The sequence below is a fragment of the Python bivittatus genome, unplaced genomic scaffold (genome assembly GCF_059951505.1).
Source record: "Python bivittatus isolate LINGU-HERP-01145 unplaced genomic scaffold, Pbiv_v1 ctg000480_np1212, whole genome shotgun sequence".
Lineage (NCBI taxonomy): Eukaryota > Metazoa > Chordata > Lepidosauria > Squamata > Pythonidae > Python > Python bivittatus.
In genome coordinates, this window is record NW_028277075.1 from 54,512,218 (window position 1) to 54,540,143 (window position 27,926).

Genomic DNA, 27,926 nt, shown 5'->3' on the forward strand with positions numbered 1-27,926 from the left:
CAAGAAAACATAAGTCATGTCTTCTTTATGTATCAGCTTGCTTATTTCTCATCCACCCCAGTGTTGCCCTAGACATCACTGCAGGATCTATAATGGGGCCACGTGTTTTTTTTTTTAGTGCACTGCAATATTTTTTTTTTCAAATAGAATTGCTGCTCAGAATACATATAGCAAAGTACAGTACAAAAGTACAGTAAGTATGGGCAAAAAGATGCTGTCTTTTCAATGTGTTGACACAGATCCCTTGTAAAAATTACACAAGATCAATGGAACCTATGCCTTGAATCCCTGTTGTTTAATCATGGGCCAAAAACTGTCAGATCCATGATTGTGACAGATATGAAGATGTGATCTCAGATTTGATTGTGGAGTAATTCAGATATACTGTATAAAATCATGTGAATCCAAGCCTTATGTTTCTTGCACCACAAATGTACCAAAAACTGCCAGATTGGCCAGACTGATGAAATTTGTGTTTTAATTGTGATTTTATGTGAATTTATTTATTTATCGTATCCTATATAAAACCCAAGCATCAGATCCAACAACATAAAAAAACCTTTGGATCCATGATAGTTCATTACTAGCACAGATGTGGTTTGTGATAGTGGTTTGTGTGGATTCCATTTAAAAATCATGCAAAATCAAGAAGATCTGAGTTTTAGAGCCATTAATGTAACATTGACCTCTTGGTGTAAAAATGGTCAGATCAATGTTAGGGTTCAGTGCATGTATGCAGACTGGAAATTATTTGATAGCGGGCGCAGGTGGATCCTATAAAACCACGAGGATTTCAAGAATCCGAAATGTACCTTTTCCCTCGTTTTCGCGCCACGGTGTCTCCAAAAAGCGTCTACTGTAGGATTGGCGCTCATTCTGTGCAATGACAGTCCTTTCAAGGGACTCCCCCCGAAAGAGATCACGAAAATCCATCAGGATCCGCATGTATCCGACTCTTATTTCTTCCTGTTATATTTTTAAAACATTTTGCAGGCTCGTAGAAAAGAGAGACGGTAGCGAACTATTCTCTGTAGTTACGCTCAAACACCTCGTGCCTACTCGGCTATTTCCGGTCTCCTGGCAACCAAGCAGGAGGCGAAGCTTCAATACGTCAGCTAAACGCGTCGGTACTTGCCCTGGTCCGTCTGTCGCGTTCTGGCGTCATACACTCAATTGTGCAGGCCGGAGACCTCCGCGCTCGGAGGAGGGCGGAGACGTTGCTCTCGGTGGGCGCTGCAGTTGCAAATTCGGAGCAGGATGTTGGAGCGTCGGCGGTGAGGCTGCTGTTGCGGGTTTTGCTGTTATGGGCCTTGAATCTTGCGGCGGTCAAGGAGGAGCTGCTCAGACCAGCTCCCCACCCGGACCCCCTCTTGGCTGGGAGGAGAAGGACCAGGGGGCTCTTCGCTTGCGCGCAGGGCTCGAGTTAAGCTGCTAGCGAACGAGAAAGGGAAAACGGAGCCGGTGGGGGGGTCGTGGCGTGGCTTGGCCCGGCACGCCCAGATCTGGACCGTGATGGAGCTGTTACGTAGAATTTTAGGCTTTATTGTTAGCATTTTAGTAAAGGTGATATTAGCATTTTATCATGGCATCCATGCCTCCTTCTGAAGTTTAGGAAACCATGTTTTTCCTTTGAGCCAAAGCCGTTTCCTTTGATGTGCAAAAGTAGGCTTTTAAGGGACCCTCAATCAAACAATAAGGCTGTATTCTGAAGTCCTTGATTAAAGTGGCAGGTGTTAAGAAAGAAACAAGCCCTGGTGGGGAAGGAGGAGATGCAACATATTTTAAGGGTGTCTGTCTTTTCTCACATTTATCGAATGTATGTAACCCTATATTAAGACTTGACCGCCCCCTTAATAAAGGCTCTTTTGCTTTGCCTGAAGTACTTGTGGTTCATATTGTCAGGGGGTTGGGGAGGGGGCAGAAAAGCCTTTGGCAAAGGTATTGGGTATTTCTCAAATTCAGGGACTAGCTTCTTTGCAGCTCCATGCCAGCTCGGGTGCCTCAGTTTTAGGGGCAACAGCAGGTCCCCAAATGGACGTTTGGGGCCTGTTATTTCTGCTGGTGTGCCATTGGCTGCCTGTTCCAGCGTTGCCTCTTTGCTCTTTTCAGTGAGCTAGGCCGAGTCAACAGCGGGTGTAGACCTACGTGCACCCGTTGAGTCTTGTAAATAAGCACTTTTATTGGTAGTACAGCCTCTTCAGGAATAAATTTGTTTACAGTTTTTGTCCAACTTGTTACTCCCCAGGTAGTTTGACCGATGCCCTACCATTCCTTGATGGCTCAGCAGGTGGCAGCACCTGGCCTGCCTTGCCTAGACCTGAAAGCTAAGCAGGGTTGGGCCTGGGTTAGGACTGGGGGCTATTGGTTTAATTGGAAATGTCCCAGAAGTAAGCAGTGGGAAACCATGTTTTAGTGGACCTGAAGGGTCATTATAGTACCCATACAGCAACGTCTGGGCTGCTTTACAGAGAAAAAGCACCCCTGGTGCTCCTAAAATATATGCGTTTGAGCAGAATTTCTTTTCCAGATGCTGATTTTTCAAATTGCAGGATAATCCAAGTGCAGTGAAATCATTGTTTTCTAAAATAACATTTCAGCAAATATTTTAATGAATTGTGTTGTTTGCTTATTCAAAATAAAAAGATGAATGAATAATTTGTCCTTATAATTACATTTGGTGAGAGAATTTAGATTCAAGTAACCAATTTAGGGTGTAATAATTACTGGAGTATCTCAATTTTTGGGGCCAACTCTGCAAAATGATACAGTATTAAAACAGGTTCCAAGAATTCTGAAAAATGCTTATACTGAGCAATGCTGTTACAGTTTAAATTATATTTCAAACTCTAAAATTCAGGATTTTTTTTTTATTGCCAGATGTTCATTTTAGAAATTAATGCTTTCCGTTTTTAAGCTTTGAATTTATTTACTCTTTGGAAGTTATATTCCACTCCAGTCCTTCTATGAGCAACAGTATTATTTCATACCAGGCATTATATTTCCTGGCATTAATATAATTATTTTTAAAATCTTGCATAATACTGCAGTAGTGTTTCTTTTATATTGTTTTCAGATACTGTTTGTATCTATTAATATATTTTACAGTTTTTCCTTGTTTGGCTCTTTTAAAGTTTATAATGTCTTTGTAATATACCCAGAGAACTCCAGCTATTGGATAGATAAAAATATTTTTAGTAAAATCTAGAATGACAAATTAGAGCATGAAATAAATTACACTTAAATTATAGTCCTTTCTGCACCATAAGTATAATTTGAGAGGTTTTTTCCATGTCCAATGTGTTCTTCTCCTTAATGGTCAACTAGATTTTGCTGTAAGCTGTTATTTTCTGCATGGCTTCACCTGAATGAACATTATAATTCTCTCTCCATTTAAAAGGTGTTACATTTCAGTGTACAGAGTTTTAAAATTATAAACTTGAAATTGTCAGTCATTGTATTTTGTATTTTAGGAGTTACTTAATAAAAATGTGCATTCACAGGGTGTTAATTTCCATATTAAGGATATGCTTGAGTTAGGTGTCAGTAGAATTAGATGTAATCTGGCACTGCATACTTTAGTTGTTGTTCAGTCGTTAAGTCAAGTCCGACTCTTCGTGACCCCATGAACCATATTGCGCCAGGCCTTCCTGTCCTTCACTGCCTCCCGGAGTTTGGTGAATTTCATGTTATGCTATCTGTGTTATGCTATCAGTGATGCTGTCTATAAAAAGGCATACCTTAGTAGCTCTATATAAATTTTAGTATATAGTTAGCTTGCAATTTATGCATTATGAACTAAGTGCTATGATGACTGTTTATACTAATATGAAAGATTGAAGGCAAAAGGAGAAGAGGACGGCAGAGGATGAGATGGTTAGATAGCATCACTGAAGCAATGAGCATGAAACTGAGCAAACTCAGGGAGGCAGTGAAGGACCGGAAGGCCTGGCGCAATATGGTTCATGGGGTCACGAAGAGTCGGACACGACTTAACGACTAAACAACAACAATAGCTTGCAATTTATGCATTATGAACTAAGTGCTATGATGACTGTTTATACTAATATAGTGTTTTAAAATACATTTATTAGAAATTCTCTAAATGAGGAAAGCTGTATTTCTTCCTGGGACCTGAGCTAAAGTGTTCTATCATGGGCCAGCAACTCTCAAGCCAAACACACACAGTTATAAATAAGCTGCCAGAAAAAGTTGTCAAGCATGTCTCTCTTGTTCGAGAAAGTGGCTTCTTGACATATGAAGAGTTTTTGGGAAGAGTAGCTGAACTTAATGACACGTGAGACTTTTTTTTTCTTTTATATATATCATAGTTTAAGAATTAAACAGGAGCATACTTAACGCATTTCAGAATGAATTACTTGCAGCAGATATATATTTTTATTTATGATGGTGGCAGTGGTGGGAAATTATATGTCTGATCTGGACTGGACCTCTTTCTGCTTACTTTCTAATAAATACACAGTTGTGTTATATGTGTGATATAGTATTTAGTCTCAGGATGTGATCTGTCACATCTTAAATAATAAATACCTTGTGATAAAAGTTTCTCTAGATCAGGACTCACTTTATCAGATATATATTTGTAACATTTTTCAAATAGAAACTAGTAGATGTGTGTGTGAAAGGAGCTTATTCCCCTTATTAAACGCACCTTAATAAATTACGCTAGAGCAATAAAAACAAAACTGGTACACATTCACTGAAACATAGTGGCAGTTAAACCAATGGATGCAAACTTCCAGTGGTATAGCCATTTTAATACTAAACTAGTTGGAAAATATTTTACTCCCTTTGCAGTTATCACTTTATAAAAAATGTTTAATAAAACTGAATTTCTATTGGATATGGATGTATTTTCCAATTCTTACTTTTAGGAGGAAAATGCACAAATATGACTCTTAAAGAATATTGTAGTTGCAAACATATAATGTTGCCTTATACTGAGTCAGATAATCGGTATCCTAACTCAGCATCTATCTATGCTGACTAGTAGTGGCTCTCCAGGGTATCTAACAGGGATCTTTCCTTACCTGGTTATGAGGTAATTAAGCCTGAGATCTTCTGCATGTAAACCATACCCCAATCACTTACTTACAGCTCTTCTTAAAATCAGAAGTTATACGAAAACACTTATTTTATATAAACACATATTTGTATAAAATTGAAATTTTCCAGTATTTTGGTTGGAAATTTAAAACATAATTATTTTAAAATTGTCCTTCTGTAGAACTACAAATGAGGATGAACAAAAGAATGAATAGATAGTGATATTCCAGGAAGCCAAACCAAAAGAAAATGAGTATTTTGTGTTACTAACACTGGGTTGGATCTAGATAAATCTGTGCAGAGCTGTTGTGCTTGATTCATTCTCCTGGTTGTCCTCTGGAAACCGTCTTCCAGGATTAGAGGATCTTGCTGAATGGTGTTGGGTCTTAGCAGGATTCCTCCAAACTATGTGAAGGCAACATCACCAAGTCTTTTCATGAGAGCTGCTTGGGGAGGGGCTGAGCGGGAAAGTCAATTTCCACCAATCCCATTCCACAGATCACCTTATTTGGATCCAACCCTATGTTTGAAAATATGTATTTGCTTGCAATTTGTACATCATATTCACTATAATATTTAAAGCGGATATCATCCTGTGGTACATATGTACAAAATGATAAATAAATAATTAAATAATTTCAGGACTGCACAGTTAGCTTCTGGCCAGAACAAGCATCTGTTGTTTGAAGTGCAGCCAGGTTCTGATGCTACAGCTTTATGGAAGGTGGCTGTTCGGATAGTATGTACTAAGGTAAGTTTATCAGAAACTTTAATTCTCTTATTTACAGCAACATATAATGAAAACGTAAGCATAAAGTTGTTGGATTTTCATGCTTAACTAGAAAAAATGCCGCATTTTCATAACTATTTAAAAATAAATATATGTAGCTTGCTGTGTTTTATGTTTTTCTTATTACTGTTGCATTAATGTGCCATTACTAATGTGTCATTATTCATTCTGAACATTATAAAGCCACTTAGAGCATCATCTCATAGTGCCAAATCTCTGAGTTTAGGAACCTTTGATTCACATTGCTCTAAAAATAAAATTAGAATAAATGGTGAGATGTTCAAGAAAGATGATAATGCTGCTTTCTGTATGTATAGATAAACAAGACAAGTGGGATTGTTGAAGCTTCAAGAATCATGAACTTGTATCAGTTCATTCAACTTTATAAAGACATCACAAGTCAGGCTGCACATGTTCTTTCGCAGAATGTTCCCTCAGAAGGAACAGCAGAAGATCTGTCATCTGTGGCATCTTGTCAGGCCAGCATTTGGATGGGAAGGTGAGTATTCTAAAAAAAATAACATGTTTGAATCTGTTCACTTTAGCTATAAAAAGTCCAATTTCTTGCTACAGCAAGGAGTTTTGTAGACTTGATTCAATTTAGGTGAGGGTTGCCATTTACTATAAAAATATGCAATGAATTAATGCTCTATAATTAAGTCTAACTTTTTTCTTACTGAAAATATATGTAAGCTTTTCTGAAAGAGAGGCATCCTCTTCATCCTCTAGTGATGAAGCTCCATTTTGAAACAAAAATAATTACCATTCATACTCATTTTTCTCATTTTGGAAAATAGTCATGTTCAGGCAAACCCAAGTGTAGCTCCTTTTTAAAAATCCTGCCTGAATATGAGGTGATTGGAGAAAGGAAGAAGTGAAATGAATGTGTGCGTACTTTTCTCTACAGTTTAAAATTTAGTGAGTGATCTGTTTCCCATATAGTATGTCAACATGCAACTAGGTTTACTGAAATATTCTTAAATAATTCATATTCTTTGGGGTCTCGTCACCTTAACACATTTTTCCTGACTTCTGAAATTGCCTAGAAGGGTCTGGGTATCTGGACCTCGAAACAGTGAAACAATTAATGCCTCTTTAAGGGATGGTGAAGTCCCTGTAACTGTAAAGGAAACTGTGGTTAGGTCTTTGTTGAAGAACCTCAACTAAGATGTTGTGGGTTTTCGGTGGGATCCAAGAGACTGGAGACATGATGTCCTCTCAATTCTAGACAATACTGGATTCTCTTGATTATTTAGAGTAATTTCTGTTGGACTTCAGACCTCCGTGTGAAATAGAAATACTCTTGGCCTTCCTTATATAACCACCAGCTTGGGAATGGATAAGTAGAATGAAACCCTATTGGTTTCTCTGGATCTCTCAGGAGGTTTCTGTACCATAGAATACAGTATTCTTCCATTTTGCTTATATGGATTAAATTAAGAAGGCATGCAAGGTGTTATGATGGATCCAATCCTTTCTACAGGAAAGGTCTGAGAAGATGATATTAGCGATTTCTGTTCTACTTCATAGCTATTAGTCTATAGGCCATTACAAGTTTTCATTTTGTTCTTACGACTTTTCAGTATTGGTATGAAATTAGAAGTTATGGAGTGGAGTCATGGAGTTGAGGGATGGACTGTAGTGTACACAGTAAGCTCTCTTCTATCTGCTTGTCCTAGAGAGGCTGTGGAGCTCTTGAACTAGTATTCAGAGGCTGCTTTGGAATGAATGAGTGAATGAGTGAGTGAATTTAATCCAGACAAAGCAGAGGTAATAGGGATAAGGAAAGACTTGCAACTGATCATAGATGGGGTTCTTCTCACTCTGAAATAATAAATGTGTACTTTGGAAGTTTTTATACAGTGTTCTAATCGGAAAAGCTCAGGTGACTAAGAATGCCTTTAAGTGTGTGCATATGTGTGTGTGCATGTGTATATGTGTATGGGTGTTATCTGTAACCCTATCTGGAAAAGCAAGATCTCTGCCTTAGGGATGCTGAGGATAGATTAGTTTACAGTACTGTGTTTCACACAGAGATGTCTTTGAAAACAGTTCAAAAATTTGAGATGATTCAGAGAGCTGAAAGAGTGTTAAATCACTGCTATGCTAGAAAACTACTGGAAATAGGCACCTAGATAACAGGGGCATAGCTGTTTGCTACTGTATACAACAATCGTGTGTGTGTGTGTGCACATGTATTTACACACACACATATACACATATGCAAAAATGGTGTTCAATACACAAAATTGGTGTTCTATAAACAAATCTTAAAGCACATGTTAAAAAAATCTGTGTCCATGCACCAGTCAGAGGGTATACAATCCCTAGTAATTGTATATGTGTGGAAGAGAAGCAGAGAACAAACTTTTCTCATTTCTGCCACAGCCTCTGATTATTCATTTTTAACAGTTTTAATGTTCTTAACATGTGCTATAAGATTTGTTTATAGGACACCAATTTTGTGTGTGTATAGAACACCACTTTTGTGTATAAGAATGGTCTCATTCTCCTCCTTTCTTAGGACAAAAAACCCCAATGGTTTCTTGCAAGCTGTATGTGAAATTGCTTTTAGTGAACTAAGGGTTAAAAGATTATAAGTATTCATAATAAAAATATTTAACAAGAAACAATTCAAGATATGCTCCATACACAGTTAAAGTTCTGGTTGTCTTTGATTATGAATAAATAAGACATTTGTACTCTAGGGTGAAAAAGCTAACTGATGAGGAAGAATGTTGCATTTGTATGGATGGACGTGCTGATCTGATCTTGCCATGTGCCCACAGCTTTTGTCAGAAATGCATTGATAAATGGTAAGTCAGTTAAATCTCATGAACAAATTATATCACCAGGATAGATGCTTGATTCCAATAATGATTGTGTAATAATAATTATAATACTGTATAATAATCAGTATTATTCACCTTTAAATGTAATCCATGCTACCAGCATCAACCTGTGTATATTAAAAACAAATTTTGCACAAATTTCTTAAACAAAATAAAAAGAAATACATCTGAGACAAAGTACCATGTTTACCCAAAATGAAGACCTTGTTCCTGGGGATTCCACATGCATACAATGTTTACATTTTATAAACTTGCATATATATATATATATGTATGTATATATGTATGTATATACATACACACACACGCACACGCTTATATACATGCTGCTCAGAAACCTTACTTCAAGAGGCATGCCAGAACAAAGTAAATAAATTAATATCAATTAATACTCTTTTAAATTAAATGCCTGTAAAATAAGACACCCCATTTATAAATTAATCAATCTTGCTTCTGCATATATATACAAACAGTTTTCTCACAAACATGGAAGCTCACATTCACACACATACCTTTCCTTTCTAGCAAAAATAAAATCGAATAAAACAGGATGGAGATTGGATGAAGGGATAGAGTGATAGACAGAGAAGCCGGGTGGGGGGGCAAACTTGGATGGAGAAGTGAGGTGAAGGAAGAATATGGATATGGAAGGAAAGAAAAGTAATTCTTTTCCTCATATAGTTGTTCATAGTGAAGCATGAGAGAGGGAGGGGCTGGAATCAAGGAATAGAGGAGGCTTTCCATTCCTGGGCTCCTAACGCATTTTTCAGAGTTCTCAATGAGGTAGAAGTACAGTGGGGCAAAAAAGTATTTAGTCAGCCACCAATTGTGCAAGTTCTCCCACTTAAAAAGATGAGAGAGGCCTGTAATTTTCATCATAGGTATACCTCAACTATGAGAGACAAAATGGGGAAAAAAATCCAGAAAATCACATTGTCTGATGTTTAAAGAATTTATTTGCAAATCATGGTGGAAAATAAGTATTTGGTCAATATCAAAAGTTCATCTCAATACTTTGTTATATATCCTTTGTTGGCAATGACAGAGGTCAAACGTTTTCTGTAAGTCTTCACAAGGTTTTCACACACTGTTGCTGGTATTTTCATTCCATTCCTCCATGCAGATCTCCTCTAGAGCAGTGATGTTTTGGGGCTGTCGCTGGGCAACACGAACTTTCAACTCCCTCCAAAGGTTTTCCATGGGGTTGAGATCTGGAGACTGGCTAGGCCACTCCAGGACCTTGAAATGCTTCTTACGAAGCCACTCCTTCGTTGCCCGGGCGGTGTGTTTGGGATCATTGTCATGCTGAAAGACCCAGCCACGTTTCATCTTCAATGCCCTTGCTGATGGAAGGAGGTGTTCACTCAAAATCTCACAATACATGGCCCCATTCATCCTTTCCTTTACACGGATCAGTCATCCTGGTCCCTTTGCAGAAAGACAGCCCCAAAGCATGATGTTTCCACCCCTATGCTTCACAGTAGATATGGTGTTCTTTGGATGCAACTCAGCATTCTCTCTCCTCCAAACACGACGAGTTGAGTTTAGACCAAAACGTTCTACTTTGGTTTCATCTGACCATATGACATTCTCCCAATCCTCTTCTGGATCATCCAAATGCTCTCTAGCAAACTTCAAATGGGCCCAGACATGTACTGGCTTAAACAGGGGGACACGTCTGGCACTGCAGGATTTGAGTCCCTGGCAGCGTAGTGTGTTACTGATGGTAGCCTTTGTTACTTTGGTCCCAGCTCTCTGCAGGTCATTCACTAGGTCCCCCCGTGTGGTTCTAGGGTTTTTGCTCACCATTCTTGTGATCATTTTGACCCCACAGGGTGAGATCTTGCGTGGAGCCCCAGATCGAGGGAGATTATCAGTGGTCTTGTATGTCTTCCATTTTCTAATTATTGCTCCCACAGTTGATTTCTTCACACCAAGCTGCTTGCCTATTGCAGATTCAGTCTTCCCAGCCTGGTGCAGGTCTACAATTTTGTTTCTGGTGTCCTTCAACAGCTCTTTGGTCTTGGCCATAGTGGAGTTTGGAGTGTGACTGTTTGAAGTTGTGGACAGGTGTCTTTTATACTGATAACAAGGTCAAACAGGTGCCATTACTACAGGTAACGAGTGGAGGACAGAGGAGCCTCTTAAAGAAGTAGTTACAGGTCTGTGAGAGCCAGACATCTTGCTTGTTTGTAGGTGACCAAATACTTATTTTCCACCACGATTTGCAAATAAATTCTTTAAAAATCAGACAATGTGATTTTCTGGATTTTTTCCTCATTTTGTCTCTCATAGTTGAGGTATACCTATGATGGAAATTACAGGCCTCTCTCATCTTTTTAAGTGGGAGAACTTGCACAATTGGTGGCTGACTAAATACTTTTTTGCCCCACTGTAGGTCCTCTCTTTCAATACCACTCCTATTTCAAAGATAACTATTTAGGGGATAAAAGGCTTATCTTCCTTTTGAATAAATCTTGCACCAATATTTTAGCTAATGATGCCTTATTTGGGAAATTGTATACTTCCTTTCAGTAAGAAATAGTGTTTCTAGGCTTGCTGTGCTAATTTGAACAAATCTTCTATGCCTATGTGGCACAAAGCTAATTCAGTTTGACCCTATTCCAAGCTAAGCTTTAACAGATAGCCACTGTGTAATTTATGTGATCTGGCTTTTAGGAAGTAAAATCATGTGCCTTTTCTAAATAACTAGCCATTCTGTTAGTATGTCTTGATTTCAAAGAGAAATAGTGCTGCCAATTCCACTTTAAAAGAGAATGAAATCTAAGGAATCTGACTTTGTTGGAACAAAATGTTCATAAAAGTAGATCAATATCAAATCATCTTTATTACCGCCACTGCCTAGTCCAAAATCAAAACATAAGGCAAAAGAAACATCAACACAAAAAGCATGGTGGAACCAAAGAGTCTAGCCTGATTAAAGAAGTGGGGCTCAGTACTGACTCCTTTGCTGCACTGTATATCACAGACAGCTGCGAAGCCCAGCAAAGATTTTGTTCAGTTCACAGGATGATTTCTAGCTAATGATTATTAGTGAATAGTACATATTTTTCATTCTGGTCTAATCCACTGATTTGCTTGAATTTTTAAAGCATTCATTTTACACAAACTTGCCGTATAATGAAGACTGTAGTGTATTTCTGAAAGTAATTGTTTCAGTAAAATCTCATTCTTCTTCACATCTAGAGCTTTGTACACTCTTTTTATTGTGGAGCTTACTTGAGAAGTTTCCATGGTAGTTAGCGCCTGTTGCTTAATCAGTGAGCTTTGAAGGCCACCATCATGTATTATGAACATTGCTGCTGGCTAACAGGAAGATATAGGAAATGGAAGATTTCCTGTGCAAGGACTGCGATTGGAAGCCATTTTGGCAACTCCGTCAACAAGCAAGATGCCATTCAGTGTACTCAACAAAAAGACCATTGTTTGCAGGCTGTTATTTGGAAGTTTTAGTACCCAAGTTATGGATTTGTAAAATGAATTTTGAAGTACTTCACTGTCTCAAAGAGATTACCCATTACATCGTTTTCTGCTGCATTTAAGCTAGTCTAGTGTAAAACTAAAGGAGTTTGGACAGTGAGGCAGAGACATTCTCAGCAGAACAGTTCAGCCTAGCTGTCTTTCAGTTTGTCTGTTCCATTTATTTCTTAGTTTATATGGGTCATGCAAGGAAATTAATTAAAAATAATGTGTCTGTATATGTACATTGTGCAAAGCCTTTCATGACAACTGATGTTAAACTGGATTGCAGCTTACAAAATAAACCATAAATCAACAATGCATCCACATGTCACATTAAGCCAAAAATTACTGAACTAAACAACTGTTTTGCATAGAGGAGGAATAACCCTTTTGCATGCCTCAGTGCCTCCCAGAGTGGAAGACTGTTGGGTGATAGTCAAGGATCTAAATGGGTACTCTAAATATTTTGTCTTTTAATACAGCCCCAACCTCACAAAGAGGCCAAAACAGGTCTGAAAATTTCAGCATCATGCCATTCTGGGACACTGGTGGGGTTTGCTATACCCTCACCTCCTATCCTTAGTTTAGAGTGATAAGTGAATGCAGTCAATATTCGTTGATAAGGAAACCAATAACTTTAAATTGGGGTTAATGTAACATTTTCCAATTAAAAAACAGTAGGATGTTTTTCTTCGGAGGCTTAAGATCTCATTGCTTAGTGGCTTTCAAAAACAGGTCTGCTCAACGTAGTTGGGAATATTTTCACTATTATTTTTAGCATGCTCTCATAGATACAGCAGTCCTTCTCCTTTAGCCTTTCATCTAAGATCCTGTTATATTTTACTATGAGAGCAAAAATAGTTATGCACATTGTCAGTAAAAAAATTGAAAAGTAGTGATGCTTTCTTCTGACTTCTTATACAGGAGTGGTCGTCACAGAAATTGCCCTATATGCCGTCTACAGGTGACTGCTGCAAATGATTCTTGGGTTGTATCTGATGCACCTACAGAGGAAGATATTGCCACTTACATACTCAACCTGGTGGATGAGGCAGGCCAGCCCCATATACCCTGATATTAGCAATGTTCGTAGACTTAACATTTCCCAAGATACCATTTTTATTATTCTTTACTCATTACACTGGTTTCTAGAAGCTAAATCATTCTTCAAAAATAGTGTGTGAAAACCAACCTGTATTTATAATTTTTATTAATTTCTTTGATAATATTTGCAGTAAATACACTACGAATTTTCTGATATTTTATGAGGTACTGGAATAGGAGGTATTTTAGCCCTAGTATAACTGTTAAGTGCTAGCTTGTTAAAATTTGACTTCATTGTCTCAGTTGCAAAGAATATGGGTGGTTAAAAGATCTGTTGTCCAACACTGTCTAAAAAGTAAAGCTTAGTGCTTAAATATGAATTAAAATGAAGAGAGTCCTTGAACTTAGTAATTTCTGTTCTCCCGTGTAATAAATGTTGCCATTGTTGTTATTTACATGTGTTTGGTTAAATCAGCAATTAGTATGTTCTGTTCCTATAACTTTTATGGAAGCAGATTATTTTTATAAATGATTGACTGTTTCGCTTCTATTCAAAGATAATTTTCTAAGCAAGTATTAATTACTTATAGTTTGTCTATGCAGTATCATGGATGGATCCAGCAAAAGCTTCTTACGGTAGCTTCTCTATCAGTAGAAGGCTTCTGATGTAGCAGAAAGCAGTCTTTATTCCCTTTTTCCCTTCTCTTTGTTTCCTACATGCCCTGAAAAACTGCCCCAAAGGCTAGAAATTCTCCAAAACAGCGAAGCTGTGGGCTATAGTGTAGATAGTAAAAATCTTCTGTATTCTGCTGTGTCTCCTTGCAAGTGCTTCTGGCAAAACACATGCTGATTACACATCATAAAATAAACCATGTTTATTGGTATTTATTTTGTTTTGTTTAGCCTAGTCTTCAATTTATGAGTTTGTAGAATTTGCCATTATGATGAAAAGAGATGGTAAAGCACAGAGAATTCTTGGTTTCTTTTCCTGTAGGTACAATCTGAAGCAAAAAGGAATCTCTCATTTTACTGTCACTACTTTGCTGTAATGTAGTATGTATGTTGTAATCAAGTGTTGGTGTCAGGTATGACAATGTGTCCTTAGTTGTTAACTTTCCAGATGACATTGATAGATGCCAGAAAGCCACCATTTTCCAGTTCACAAAATTGGTACTGATTTTTAAAAAAAACTTTATTTCAAATGGCAGCTTAAAAATGGCCCTGGCCCAAAAAGATCAAGTCCCTAGGCAGATTGGGCCAGAGCAAATCCCCAGATTGATGCAGTACTTACGTTGGATTTTATACTTTTCACAACTACTATTATTATAATTGCTATTCACAGAATGGATTTGGTGCCACGCAAGGAAAGATGGATTAATAGTTAAAGGATTTATGGCCTTATTTGGAATTGTCTGATAAATATGTATAATAAAATTCTTTTCTATCCTTGCTGAAATGTTGCACGTAAATATAGGTTAAACTAATTAAATTGCAAATCTGTAATATTACTTAAACATTTCTATAAATTACATACAGGTATTGAACTTTAGCACTTCAGAATATGGGAAACATTGTGGTTTTTAAGAGTTTATCAGATTCTCCCTAGATTAGTAAACTATAGCAGAAGTTATTGTTTTTATATAATGTGATGTGCTGAAGAGAAGGTTTAAAGAGCAATTCTTATTACTTACGAAAGCTTTGATATACCGAAATACTTTCTGACAATTGATTTTAAGTGGGCTTTGAAATTCAGAGTAAGCAGAACATGTTTTTCTTGTTTTTGTTTTGGAGTGTTTTTTTCACTTGCTATAAAGCTGATTGTGGATTTGATTTTCCCCGCATCCTTAGATATATTTGGACTTGCAGTGTTGTGATCAAAGTGCCTAGTAGTTTAATATTGACATGGTAGAAACAATAAGCCATTCTTTGTTTTTCTTCATATAAAGTTTGATCTGATGGTGCAAATCTTTTGTAGTGTAAGCATTAGACCATTAAATCCTGACATTACTTTTCTTTTTTTCCTGCCATGAGTATAAAGACTTATACCAAATCTTGAAGAGATGGAAGCTTTAAAATATGGGTATGCAGAATATAATGCCAACAGAGGGGAACATGTAATTATAGGTTCAGTAATTTCACAATTTGTAAATATGTGTAAAGTGAACATGTGAATTATAGTGTTTATATCTTTTTAAATAAATACACACATTGGTATAAGTACTGTAATGGGTACCTTGTAAATTATATGTATTGTAGGTGTGTTTTACAGATTAATTATGGATCATTTGCTGTCTTCCTTCTCTCTGTTCCCATTGTGTTGTGAAGCTCTGCCTCTTATTAAAGGACTTCTAGTCTAGATCTGTGAGACTACAGGAGAAGCGATAACACTCAAAGACATAGAAGAAGAGATTACTACAAGTTGCTTGCCCGTGGCCTTTTGACGCATACTCTATCACCATAAGCATATGGCAAACTAGAAGCCTACTGTATGAAATAAATGTGTTACTAATCAAACATAATTTAATTGTGTAAAACTGCAGCCCATTTGATAAGTTATTCTTCTAGCATTCAATCTGATGAAGATTGACAAATTTAAAAAAAGGGTTTTTTAAAGACATTTTCAAGAGATGAATTGCTGTTAGAGAAGAAAAGATGCATTCCTAAGTTCTTTTGTGTGGATGTGAACATTTCTTAGTGGTTTTATATAAAGACTGTTAATAACTATAAGCAATTTAATGTATTATGAGTTTTGAGCAATAAACACTTGAATTTCATTCCTCTTTGTGTAATATTTAATGGGATACCTTCTCTTAAGTATTTGGATTCACAGGAAGATGTTTCAGTGTATACACACAAAATAATTTCAAGAAAGTGATTTATAACTTTATATATTCCCAACCAGAGATGTGCAAATCATTTTGACCTTGTATTCACTTTAATTATTTTGAGCTTGAAACCAAATGTGTTTTGATAGAGTAGTCTCTATATCAAAAAGAAACCAGTTTTATTCTGTCTTTGGAATGAAATCTGTGCTGTTTCTGGGGTTGTGTTGGAGCTGTTATTTGGCTTATGACTGAGTTCCCTTTTTTCCCCAACATTTTACCACCTAGCTTTTCTAGCAGCAGAGACCGGTCTTCCTGCTGCTATCGGTTACTGGATGATTAGCAAATGGAAAGTTGAGAGGAAAGCAGCAGTTAACTACATGGCTAAACAGAAAAATACTACTCACACTGTATGCCTGACAGTTATGTTGTTGCTTTTTTTTGTTTTATCTCTGTGCTACAGAGAAGTTGTGGGTCAGTGAGCTTCATGCCTGTAATACTATGCTTTATTTTGCAAGAAGGTACTGTAGCACAAAGAAGTGCACTGCTGTGCTTTATGTGCAAGCATTTTCTAATCCTGAGGTGGTATAAATACCAAGACTAGTACAGTATGAATTATATTGAGCTTTGGTGTGTGCCTGTACATTCAGTGTGTGTTTTGGTTGGCAGGGTGCATTGAAACCCTGAAAGCATGTGTTGGGGGGGAGACAGCTGTGCATATTCTTATGTCATATTGTGCTTCCAGATTGCATTAAAGTGCCAAGAAGACAGACTCTTTATTGAAAAGACTCTTTTTTAAGGGGGGAGGCTTTAAACTGTTGTTTAACTTAAACTAACTCAGTTCCACGTGTGTGTGATTGCTTCTTTTGTCCTGTGAGCTGTTTACAATCTGGCTGTAGCAGTGTCAAAGTCCTGTTTTTTAACAGAGTTGTAAGCAGCACAGCTGCATCGATAACTTTAAAAACAACAGCACATAACTGTAGTGAATGTGCAGGTTGCTAATGTCCCATATGATAGAATTAAAACATTGATTGGCTTCATTTGAATTCTGGATTCTGAACAGAGTCATTCAGTTCCTCAGTAAACTCATGAGATGCTCATTGAACCTATTAACACAATACCAAGAGTTCTCCAGGACAATATTATGATCTCAAGTATGCATAACCTGAAGATATACATACATAAAAGGTTGAAATACAAAGAATTCCTGTGTTGTGCAGAGATATAAAACAATGAGCAAATTATAATAAATAAATGAGCAAACAAATATGGCAACATACATATCTAATATAGTTCTTAGCTAAACTGTTTCCCTTATTTCTGTAGAGAACAGATGACCTTTGAAATACTCTATTTCAGTGTTACTTGGAAGTTACTTTCTCCTGCAAATTCCACTTTAATTGGGCTGGAGAATTCTCCCAACCTTGGCTCAGGGTTCCTTCCACCATCAAATGGAGTTTTGTCTTTTCTTTAAAAGAATCACAATATCTTAAAATCTAGCAAAGTGAGAGGAACCATCTGTCTCTGTGCCTACGTGACAGGATGTCTCTCCCTCTGTAATGTTGATTGAAAATCCGATGCTACCTTGTCAGTGAATGCAGTCTGGGTGTTACAGCTGAATAATCAGCACCATGAGAAAGAATACTTGCCTGTTTGCTTTCTCCTGGGAAGTGTTGGATGTGTCTGCTGCTGCTAAGTTCCAACTGCTCAATAAGTTCTAATAAAAAGACAGTTGAGGAGAAAGACGAGCTGCCTTTGTTCTGTGTTAATATGATAGCTCAGCACCCCAGAGGACTTATTTAAGAACTGAAAGAGTCTGTTGAGAATCTAGAGTTCAACCGAGCCCCAAACACTGCTTTAACTCTATCAAATGGGATGTTTTTATTATTTTCAAAAAGAAAAATTGAAATCACCATCGATCAATTGCAGGCTGAGTGTCCCTTAGTAGCCAGCATGAGTTGCTATCCCATCTATTGCTGTGCTGGGAATAGGCGGCTTGCCTTAAACTCCCAATGTTTCCTATAGCTAGAAAACTTTAAAAGTTTTTAGTTTTGTTCTGAGGGAGCAGTTAAAGTGTTTTGAGTTATATTCTGCCAGAACATTGTCAACTGGAAACTTTCCTGTTAGTGCAGCCAGGGCGCTCCATAGTGGTATTTCCATCACACTCATTCTAGAGGAGGAGAATCTTTAGGACTAAGAACCAAGAACCATCTGGATGCCTGATGTAGTCCCTGGCTGCAGAGATTTTCCAGTGATTTTCATACACCATATGCTTCCTGTTCCCTGAGGTCAACAAGTGAGGATCTCCCACAGTGTTAGTGCTTCTCAACCCTCCCTTTAGTGAACAACCCCATGGCAGCACTAGTTATGAAGGCCATTGTGAACAAAGACAGAAAAGATGTTCCTAAACACCTAGGGGACAGGTGATTAGATACCCTGTAGTGGTGACTCCATGAGGCCAGAGTCTTAGCCATAAGAGTGTTCCTCATCTCAGTCTTTGATGGAGCCTCTGTCCTATGGGCAAAGCAGCTAACCCCAAACTGCTTCTGAGTACAGAGAACTTACAAATGAACTTTCATGGCAGATGCTAGTGAAGATACTGCAGAATTCTCAACTAGGCAACTCTGGCTGAAGAACTGGAACATGGACTTTTAAGTCAAAATCAGTCCTTATCCCATTCAAGGAGAAGGAAGCTTTTACCTCCCTCAATGATTTCCTAATTGAAATAAAGTTTAAAAAAGAAAGCCCTACCTTAACTAACAAAAAGTACAAAGGACCACTGACTCCTTTCACCCTAATGCATCCCACTCTGGAACCGCAGCAGACACAGAACTGTGGGGTGGGGAAGAGAGGCTTCAGAACAAGCTACATCAACCTCTAGCCAAGTCCAAGGGAAACAGCTTCCCCTGCTCCCAAAAACAGGGTTGTAAACAATAATTGGCCCAACCTACTAGTGTGGGAGGTTGATGAATGTTGCCTGTCCAAGGTCCTACATAACATCAGGTGCATGAGTCCTACAGACAGCCTCAGAGGGCTAGACCTCTGAGACTTCAATAGGCTTCTCCAAGTCATACAAATTTACTAAACATCAAGTAGTTCTTAAGTCTATAAATCACCTGAGCATACAATCAAATAGGTCTCACCATGCCTGTGTCATATTATGTATTCTTCATTATATCCAATTCTTTCATAGTGGTTTCATAGTTTTTCTACAATCAATCTTATCAGAAGTTCTTGTGTCTTCCACAATTCAGTCTTCTACTTATCCCACACCAAGATCCGACTAGAGAAGGACTGGCACAAACTGGACATCAGATGAGTCAGAAAGATCCAGCTGCGAATGGAGTCCTCAGTGTCTCTCTCGTCTTCTAGCAGTCCTTCAATTGCTCTATCTGGGCTGCAAGCCTTGCTGACAGTGATCTCCAGGTGGATCAAGGCCTGCCTTAAGCTAGCCTACAAGGTACAAAAGAAATCTGTTCCATAGAGAAGTGCGAGGTATTCCCTTAGAAGTACAGATGCTGATGCCTCCTGTTATAGGTATCTGTGGGACTGCCACATGGTTTTCCATGTCCTATTTTATAAAATACAAATTTAACTCATTTGGGAGGAGGGTGCTCAGAAAATAGTCCCTAGCAACCCACTACCCACCACCAATTCAAGTTCCTGCTTGGGGCAGCTTTGGGATGTTCTAATATGGAACGCTATGGCTGCATTGCAGGAAAAATATTAATTGTATTTCCTCTCTAGGCCTATTTTCTACAATACAAATAAGGCATCCAACCTATCCAGGCACTAAAAAAAAAAAAAAGTACCCAGCGCCCCATCAGTATTGTCAATCAGTTGTACATACTTGCATATATTTCTCCTTTTCACATTTTAAAAATTTAAAATTTTAATTTTTTGTGTTCTCCTTGGGGCTTGTCATTCTAAAAGTGGGGATGGAGATATCTCTTCTCACCAAAAGTAACATTAGGAATCTTCTAACTTTGCCTCCAGAGCAGATGGAAGGAAGAGTGCTGCCAGGGAATACTCTCCCTCTCCTGGCCTTTGAGGTAAATCCAATGCACCAATGTTCAGTTCCCAACTCCATAAATGCAGCTTGTAAATTGGAATAATGGTGCTATGGAAGATTGAAATGTGCAAAGCATTCAAAAGGGCCTCTTTGCAAACCACACTGGTGCAAGCAAAGCACTCTCCTCAAAGCAATAAAGCAGCTATTGTACAGCCGTTTTGCTTCACTGATACTCACACCACAAGGGCCTGAGGAAAGCCTTCAAAGCAGGCACACCTCATGGTGTAGCGGTTGTAACTCTGTAAGCCTTCAAGGAGGGGTACCTCACTCATGCCAACATGCTTTGGAAGTACCCTTTTCAAGTGCTTTGCACAGCTCTAATCAGAATGTATCTAAAGCGGTTGCATCTTGGTCGTGTACATCTCAAAGTAGTTGACGGGAATCAAAAGGAGAAGGAACACTTCTGCCCAATGGCTTCACACAAACATCTGACTGGAAGTTGTTAGAACAGAATTCTGGACTTTAGCTAGGAATTTTATACAACTGCCGTTCGGTCTTATGATTAGTTAATAACATGGGACAGTAATATCCATTCAAATTTTATTTCATTTAGGGTTATAGAATAGGACAGAAATATTTCTGAATATGCTTTTTAAATGTTTAACATTTCCATTTATTAAGCTTCTTCATGCTATGCATATCTCTGAATATTTTAGACAGCAAAATACATACTGTACATGTGTAACTCAAACAATTTTTCTTCTTAAAGCAGGACATAATTTTCATAATCCCTTTTAAATTAGTAAAGGAAATATTTCTTTGAATGCTAATCTGTTCATAGCTAGCATTCTAGCATCCAAAGGTTCCAGGTAGAAACAATACAATCAGTGCTTTATATAAAATAATTAATGCAAGTAAACATAATTGACAGCTAAACTTTCACCCATAAAGTCCAAGCCATCAAAAAAGTACAATTAGTACATAATTCCCTTCAAGAAAATATCTGGCCTTCAGTGATAGTTCAAGAAAGAAGATACAGTGATTATGGAATATAGCTTACCAAAATATTTCAAGAACTTGCAATAATAGTGCAATTTTAAATCCCTGTAAATTCAGTAGAATTTACTTTCTATAAGGCTCATTAATCTAATGTATCTCAATATTTAATAGAAACCATATCTCTTTTTGATGTTGTTAAAATCACTTAATCACGCAGAATTTGCAAATCCTTCAGAAAAAGTATTTCCAAATATGCAGGAGTTCCTACTGAGCACTTCATTTCAACTTGTTAAAGCAGCTGTGTCTTTTTCTACACATGCTGTTCTTCAGAAACTGCTTCCGGCTATCTCTGCATACATGTACATACGCAGACCCTGTGTTTCATTTGAATTAGCTGTGCAGGCAAACACATATGAAGACAGCTGGGAACAGCTTCCAAAGCAGCTGTCCACGCCCAGAAGAGGGCCTAACCGCTGCTGGTAGAGTTCAAGATGCAGCGCTTCCTGCATTCTCCTGTGACTCCAAAGTACCTCCTTTGGAGAATTTGCCAGCTGTAGGGCTTAGTACACTGAAAACACAGGATCGCTGTGTGGTAAGTACTAGGCATTCCCACTGTACAAGCATTGCAGTTGCATAATACGTTGCTGTAATGAGTGTGCTTAAATTACTTCTTAATAGAGCAGTGCTTTTTAAAACTTTGTAAAACTTCTAAGAAAAACAATTTGGAATCCAAGATTTCCTTTTAAAAAGCCTGCTCTCTCTGCTCCACCAAGTCCAGCTAATTTGTGAGGACAGAACGTAATCAGTGATTGCAATTAATAATAATAAATGAAAATGCATTTTCAATTTAAAGAGCATAAATAGCCAGGATAAAAGGAAAACTCAGAAGTACTGAAGGAAACTAAAACTTTCACCTGCACTTTCCTTTAATTACACAATGGAGATCTTCTAGTACCAAAATAGCAGATCGTTTTTTCAAATGAAAGGAAATAATTAGATTATCTATCAAGCATAGATAACCTAATTATAAGGCTCAAGTTCTGAGATTGTTGTTAGCTAAGGAAGGTAAAGTTTTAATCTTTCATGCTCACCTTTGGTCAAAGCTGATACTATCTATTCATCTGCCATAGTAAACCAGAATAGATTGCTAGGATCCAAATGTGGGAGCTACCTTTATAATTATAATTATTTTGTGAAAGGTTCCTGAATCTGATCCCAAACCCCTGCTTCCACAAACAAATTGCATTTACTAGATTAGGAAGGCTGAATTTGGAAGGATGTGAAGTAAACCTGTTTCAAAGTCACTCTTCTGGATAGAAAAAAAAAAAAAGTGCAACATTTCATTTCATGAAATTGTAATATTTTCCCAACCACAATTATATATTTGCACTAAAACATTTACAACTTTTTTCCAGAATATAGTAATACTTAAATTAGAAGTAGCGTAAGTGCAGGGAGGGAATTTTGTTACCTCTTTTTTTCTAAGTTGGTCAGAATTCATGGCAAACTTTACTTTCTATCTACCCCTTTTCAGAATTGTTATTGTTTTACTTCAAACTATTAAAAGGTAAAGTGTTACATAACTACTACTATCAACAGTAATTAAACATCATTGCTTTCCAGAACTCAAAAACTGCCTCTAGTAGTTCATTTTCAAACTTGAATATTCAAAATAAATTCCATATAAAAACTTTAACACTTCCTATAGCAGTTGATAAGTGATTAAATTCCAATTCCCACACTAGTACATCATAGTAATGAAGTAGTGACAAATCTATTCCATACTTTGGGATAGCATATTAAGCTATCAAAAATCTAATTTAGTGCATTTCATAAAAACTACAAAATACAATTTGAGTCTATGCATACATCAGCTTTCTTTTATATCAGTTTCGTTCAGATCTCACATTATACCAAAATATGGTTTGTTTGGTTTTGGCTTAGCAAGATGAATGAATCTTGCTGTTGTAATGTGTAAACCATGTTTTAAAACATAGCACTGTGTGAACAAAGTCACTGTGGCTTGTTGAATAAACAATATTTAACATAAACCTCAGCTTAATAGAAGTGAATACATATTTGTAGGTAAATAAACCTCCTGATACATAGATAAGAAAGGTCCTAATTTTCTGTATCAGAAGAACCAAGATGTGGAACACGTTCCATAATGGTGAATAGAGTGGAATGTTGATATGGATGTGTTTTGAAAAAGCTCCACTGGAACACGTAGCAAATCCTGATGGATACACCAACAACTGGTTTGCAGGAGTAAACAGGAGAGATGTGGGAAAAGCAATCAGCATTTTTGCAGGCAAAGCTACTTCTCTTCCTGCCCCTCAAACACCTATGGAAGCAAAGCAAGTGCTATGGGACATTCAGAGCCTCTGGAGAATCATGTTGCATTTTTCAGGTTACTGGCTTATACCTGGATACCCCAGGAAGTTACCATAACAAATCACTGCTTTTATCAATTAAAGGGCCTATCTGGAAAAGCCAAGTATTTGTATGTCTGTACTGAACAACCAGGAACAATGTGCTGATCTTTGGTTATATTAGGATTTTAGTTCCTAAATTCAGGAGCGTCTTTGTTAAGTATCTTCAAAATGAAATGGACACTACAGTACTGTGTACAATCAGACATCTGAAATCTAATCAGAACTTATTGTTTAAAGTGCCTTCAATCCAATATGAGAAAGTGCTACTTAATATGAGAAAACTGGTGCTTGTGTGCTACCAAAAGCTACTATCCTGTGTCCCTTTTTTCAAACCAGAATGTTATGTATCTTGAGATGCAAACCTATAATGACTAGAGTTAGAGTGTACTTTTAAATGCATAAACTATATAGCTGGAAGCCTGCATCTTGGTATCTACAGCAGTCCTGTTTAAGATAAGCACTTGCAGAAACTGATTTTGCAGTAAGTCTGATGTAACTTAAGAATTCTGATCATCAGACAATTTTCTGTCCTGCAAAAGTTCACATTCTTTCTTATGTTCAAACATGTTGGCTGTGGCTATTTTGACAATGCAGTAATCTCTTCTGTCTTCATTGCATCAGACAGGAAACTCAGTTCATTGCATAAAGTCTCATATCTGTAAGCCATTCGAATCTGTGCAACATTTGTCTTTCTAATGTCATTTCCTTCAGGCCCTTCAGCGCAGTAATTTATGCCTAAACATTTCTGTTTTTCCTAGAGAAACAGAGAGGAAAGAAAACACCATTTGAAGAGTTGCTTTGATTTTTTAAAAAGGCAAGTGAAATCCAGCAGACTTAACAATTTTAAAAGGCTTCCTTCAGCAGCTGCCTCTTAAGTGTAGGGATTCTTCAACCCAAGGATCTGGACAATGGTCTCCATATAATGGTACTTTTGAGAGGAAGGAGGTGGTTTATTGAAATAAGAGAGAGAGAGAAACAAAAACAAAAACCTCCAGTCCTTTTTGCTCCTACCAAATTGATTAATATACAGAGAAAGATGGCTTGCAACTTCATGTAGCATCTATTTTGAGAGACCATGGTCTCCTTTGCTCTCTAACAGGCATGGTTTTATTTTGCAACAGTACAGTAGATAAGTAACTAGAGATCAGTGAAACTCAACCTGCACCAGCTTATGCCATCAAATATATTGCACTGAAATTCCCAAAATTTCCAGACAGCCTTTGATGAAGCTGGATGGGAATTCTGAGTGGTCCAAAATATCTGAAAAGCAGTAAATTAGAGAAGTCTGATATAAATCAAGGCCAAATTAGCTTATATATAAACAACAGCATCCATAGGAAAGGTGAAAAAAGTCAGGGTGACTATGCCCTTTGTATGTGACTTTTTTGACCTCCACCCCACAATGCTCCATATGTAAATTCATGTCATCTTTTCTTTGTTTCATACATTACAGTGGCAAAGGTTAATCAATATTGTAAACAAAGCTCATAGGACAGAATTTAATCATTTCTACTCCACGTACTGATTAAAGCCATACCTCTCTTCAACCAGAGATATTTGTCCTTTGGGAAAGACACCAATAGAGAAAAGACGCCATTAACTAAAATATCCCTATTACATGTGATGATCAGGCCCTCTGGTGGCTTTATAAATGAAAATAAACACACATATATTTACTGCAACATTTAGTTTGGCCCCTATACCCCCAAAAGCCTGGTGCTTACAGGAGCAAAGCAAATTTACCTTGTGTGACAAGCCACTTTGTAGTACACTGTTTCTTGCTATTTCACACAGGTCACAGGTGCTCAGTTTCCATACTTGGGCTGCTATGGCATATTCCTCCATCAGTGCTTCCTTCAATTATATATACAAAAATATATGATTTGTTATGAAACACATTCATTCATTCATTCATTTGGCCCCAGCAATGGGGCAAAGGGACTATTCCTATTAAAAGGAACCTTTTGATTTTGCAGAGCTCTTCTACTTTTTTCCCTTAATTTTCTTCTTCCCCTGCTGTCCTCTATGTTCCCTGAAAGCTTTCTCCAGGGGATTGGTGATGCCATCAGAACAGAGGAAGCAGGACTAAGTGTTCAGAGAAACAGGAAAATTTGGTGAAATTTCGTGTTCTCATCCTTTTATCAGCAAATGTCTTCCAAGTGGAATTCTGGTCAGAGACACTCTGGTGAGATCCAACCATTATAGTTTCAGAGCTGGGCAGCCTGTTGGGAGTGGTGGAAACTCAGGCCACAACACAGTTAAATTTATTTCTGCAAGCACTGTGGTTTATTTGGTCATTTTCCTCCTTAAAACTAGGTGGAACACCTAAACCAGACCAATTACACACACACACACGCACACTTCATAGGCCACCTACAGGACTGATGCCAATGACATGCCAGATCAACCGTGAAACATCTAAGAGAACTTGAAAACAAATGGTAAAGAAAATTGATGAGAATAGAAAGAAGTCCTATGAAAGTCAGTCATTTTATTTTTTAATGCTGAACGAAAGAAGAACGTAGGGGATTGGAGGCCACACTCCATACTTCAGTACCCAGCAGATGGGATAATGGAGAATGGCTTGAGAAACAAATGGATTTTGAGCATTACAAATGTTCAAGGATTCAACATTTAGGATTCAGACAAGTAAATGATTAAGTTATGAATGCAATTCTATGCACTCTTTAATGAGGAGGAACAATAACTGAAAACAACAGTTGCTTTCTAATAAACAAATATGAATTTAATTTAACAGGGAAACATTTAAATTAATATAATTTCAGATGAAATAAAACTTTTAAATTACTTTCATGCAAATTACCTTTGTATAGTGGAATTGCATGGGGTCATCTGTAGACAGAGAAACACGTAGTCCCTTGTGCAAGAATTCTCGCAGTGGGTTTTTTGAATACTCCAGGAATAAGCTGTTGTTGCTAAGAGGGGACATGGCAATGGGGATTTGTGCAAGATAATAAAGATACTGGAGAACTGGACTCTGTACAAAAACAACACCCAAAATCATTATTCATTTACACAGAGATAACAGGAAAGGAAACATTCAGCCAGAGGAAATGGAAAACCATTTCTACAGCTTGGGAACATTTAACCATCCCTGGACCTCTGGCATTATACGAGCTGAGTTGTTATATATATATATATATATATATATATATATATATATATATATATATATATACCCTTCTTTTGCACTGATCTATTATTTTTAAAAATGCATTTTTATGATGGAAAAATAAACACAGATTTGAGATGTTAAAACAAATGTTTTAGCATTAACTGAAATGGGAAATAAAAGGTCTTTTGCTGTCTGTAGTGACTGAAATGTACCTTTAGCACAAGCTACCCTTTCAAAAGCCAGCTTTTGATCCCCCAATTCAGTCCATCTATCTGTCAGCAACCAGAACATTGTTGCAGTTACATATTTATCATTTGAAATACAACAGCTTGGAAAAAGCCCTCAAGGAAGCACATGTTTGCAGTCCAACAAAATACAATATTTCTAAATTAGAACAGTTCATATAAGAATTATTTTGAAATCTGCCACCCAGTGGAGAATTGCTTTACAAACACAAATCCAAATTCAAGTGAATGTAAGCTTTTTAAAAATCCTGTTGATTTCAATCACAAAAAAATGAGCATGCCCTTAAGCTGTCCCATTTATGGTAATCAGACACGCAGTTCAATTAAATGCACATTCACTCAACAATAACTCCAGATGAGTTTAGTGGGGGTGGTTCTATGACAGTCATACAGGCTTGGGGACCTGGCATGCTTTTCCTAAAAGCTGCATCCAGTAGGCCTTGCAAGTCCTTTAGGGTCTGTTAAAAAAGGCAGCAATCCTAAAGTGCAGAACAATATGATATACAGACAATAAACATCTTTGTTTATGTATAGCAAACCTCAAGATGGAGATCTATAGATCCCATATACTCCCATGATGTATATTAGTATGCCTATCTTATATTATCATAAATTAAACTCTAATGAGCCTTCCAGTGATCTGATGACTTCCAAATGCTATGAGTTCAGTTTCAGAAGTCCCAGACAACATAATTTGGGTTGGGAATTCTAGGAGTTGAAGTTAGATATCAGGAGGGCAACTGATTGGTAGAGGCTGCAGTAGTCCAACTACTATACCTTCTTCAGGAGTAATCCATGGGAAATATTGTCTGCAGTTAGAAAGGCTGATACCAGGTGAGTTATTGATCCAGCTTCTCCACAATGAGGTCGAAACAAGAAGGTGCTCATGCCTCTTTCCCTATAACAATTTAAAATAAAATTAGCATCATACCTTCCCATTCTCAAAGACCAGAATGGTCTTTCCCACCAATCATAATAACTTATCTCACAGCAGCTGTTGAAAATGCAAAAAAATGTGCATCTGTGACAATAGGCTCCTGATGG

The 27,926-nt window shown here is 37.4% G+C and overlaps 2 protein-coding genes across 7 annotated transcripts in view; one reads left to right on the forward strand and one right to left on the reverse strand.

The window, feature by feature from the left end:
- The first annotated feature begins 1,115 nt into the window (after positions 1 to 1,115).
- On the forward strand, positions 1,116 to 16,007 carry RNF141 (ring finger protein 141). The gene is made up of 6 exons (XM_007429361.3): positions 1,116 to 1,274; positions 4,092 to 4,294; positions 5,707 to 5,815; positions 6,172 to 6,353; positions 8,563 to 8,670; positions 13,114 to 16,007. Exons 2-6 carry the CDS (start codon positions 4,152 to 4,154, stop codon positions 13,262 to 13,264), a joined length of 693 nt encoding a protein of 230 aa, XP_007429423.1. The 5' UTR covers positions 1,116 to 1,274; positions 4,092 to 4,151; the 3' UTR covers positions 13,265 to 16,007.
- A 4,646-nt stretch (positions 16,008 to 20,653) lies between these two features.
- Positions 20,654 to 27,926, reverse strand: part of AMPD3 (adenosine monophosphate deaminase 3) — a 45,899-nt gene continuing 38,626 nt past the window's right edge. For 5 of the 6 annotated variants that reach the window (XM_025167376.2, XM_007429362.3, XM_088145940.1 and 2 more), the window contains 4 exons: positions 27,660 to 27,780; positions 26,326 to 26,499; positions 25,245 to 25,355; positions 20,654 to 24,255 (listed from right to left, as the gene is read on the reverse strand). In XM_025167376.2, coding sequence (XP_025023144.1) covers positions 24,079 to 24,255; positions 25,245 to 25,355; positions 26,326 to 26,499; positions 27,660 to 27,780 — 583 coding nt within the window. In that variant the 3' untranslated portion in view covers positions 20,654 to 24,078. Of the gene's footprint in view, positions 24,256 to 25,238; positions 25,356 to 26,325; positions 26,500 to 27,659; positions 27,781 to 27,926 lie in introns of those variants that run through there. The other variant, XM_088145941.1, reaches the window with a different exon arrangement.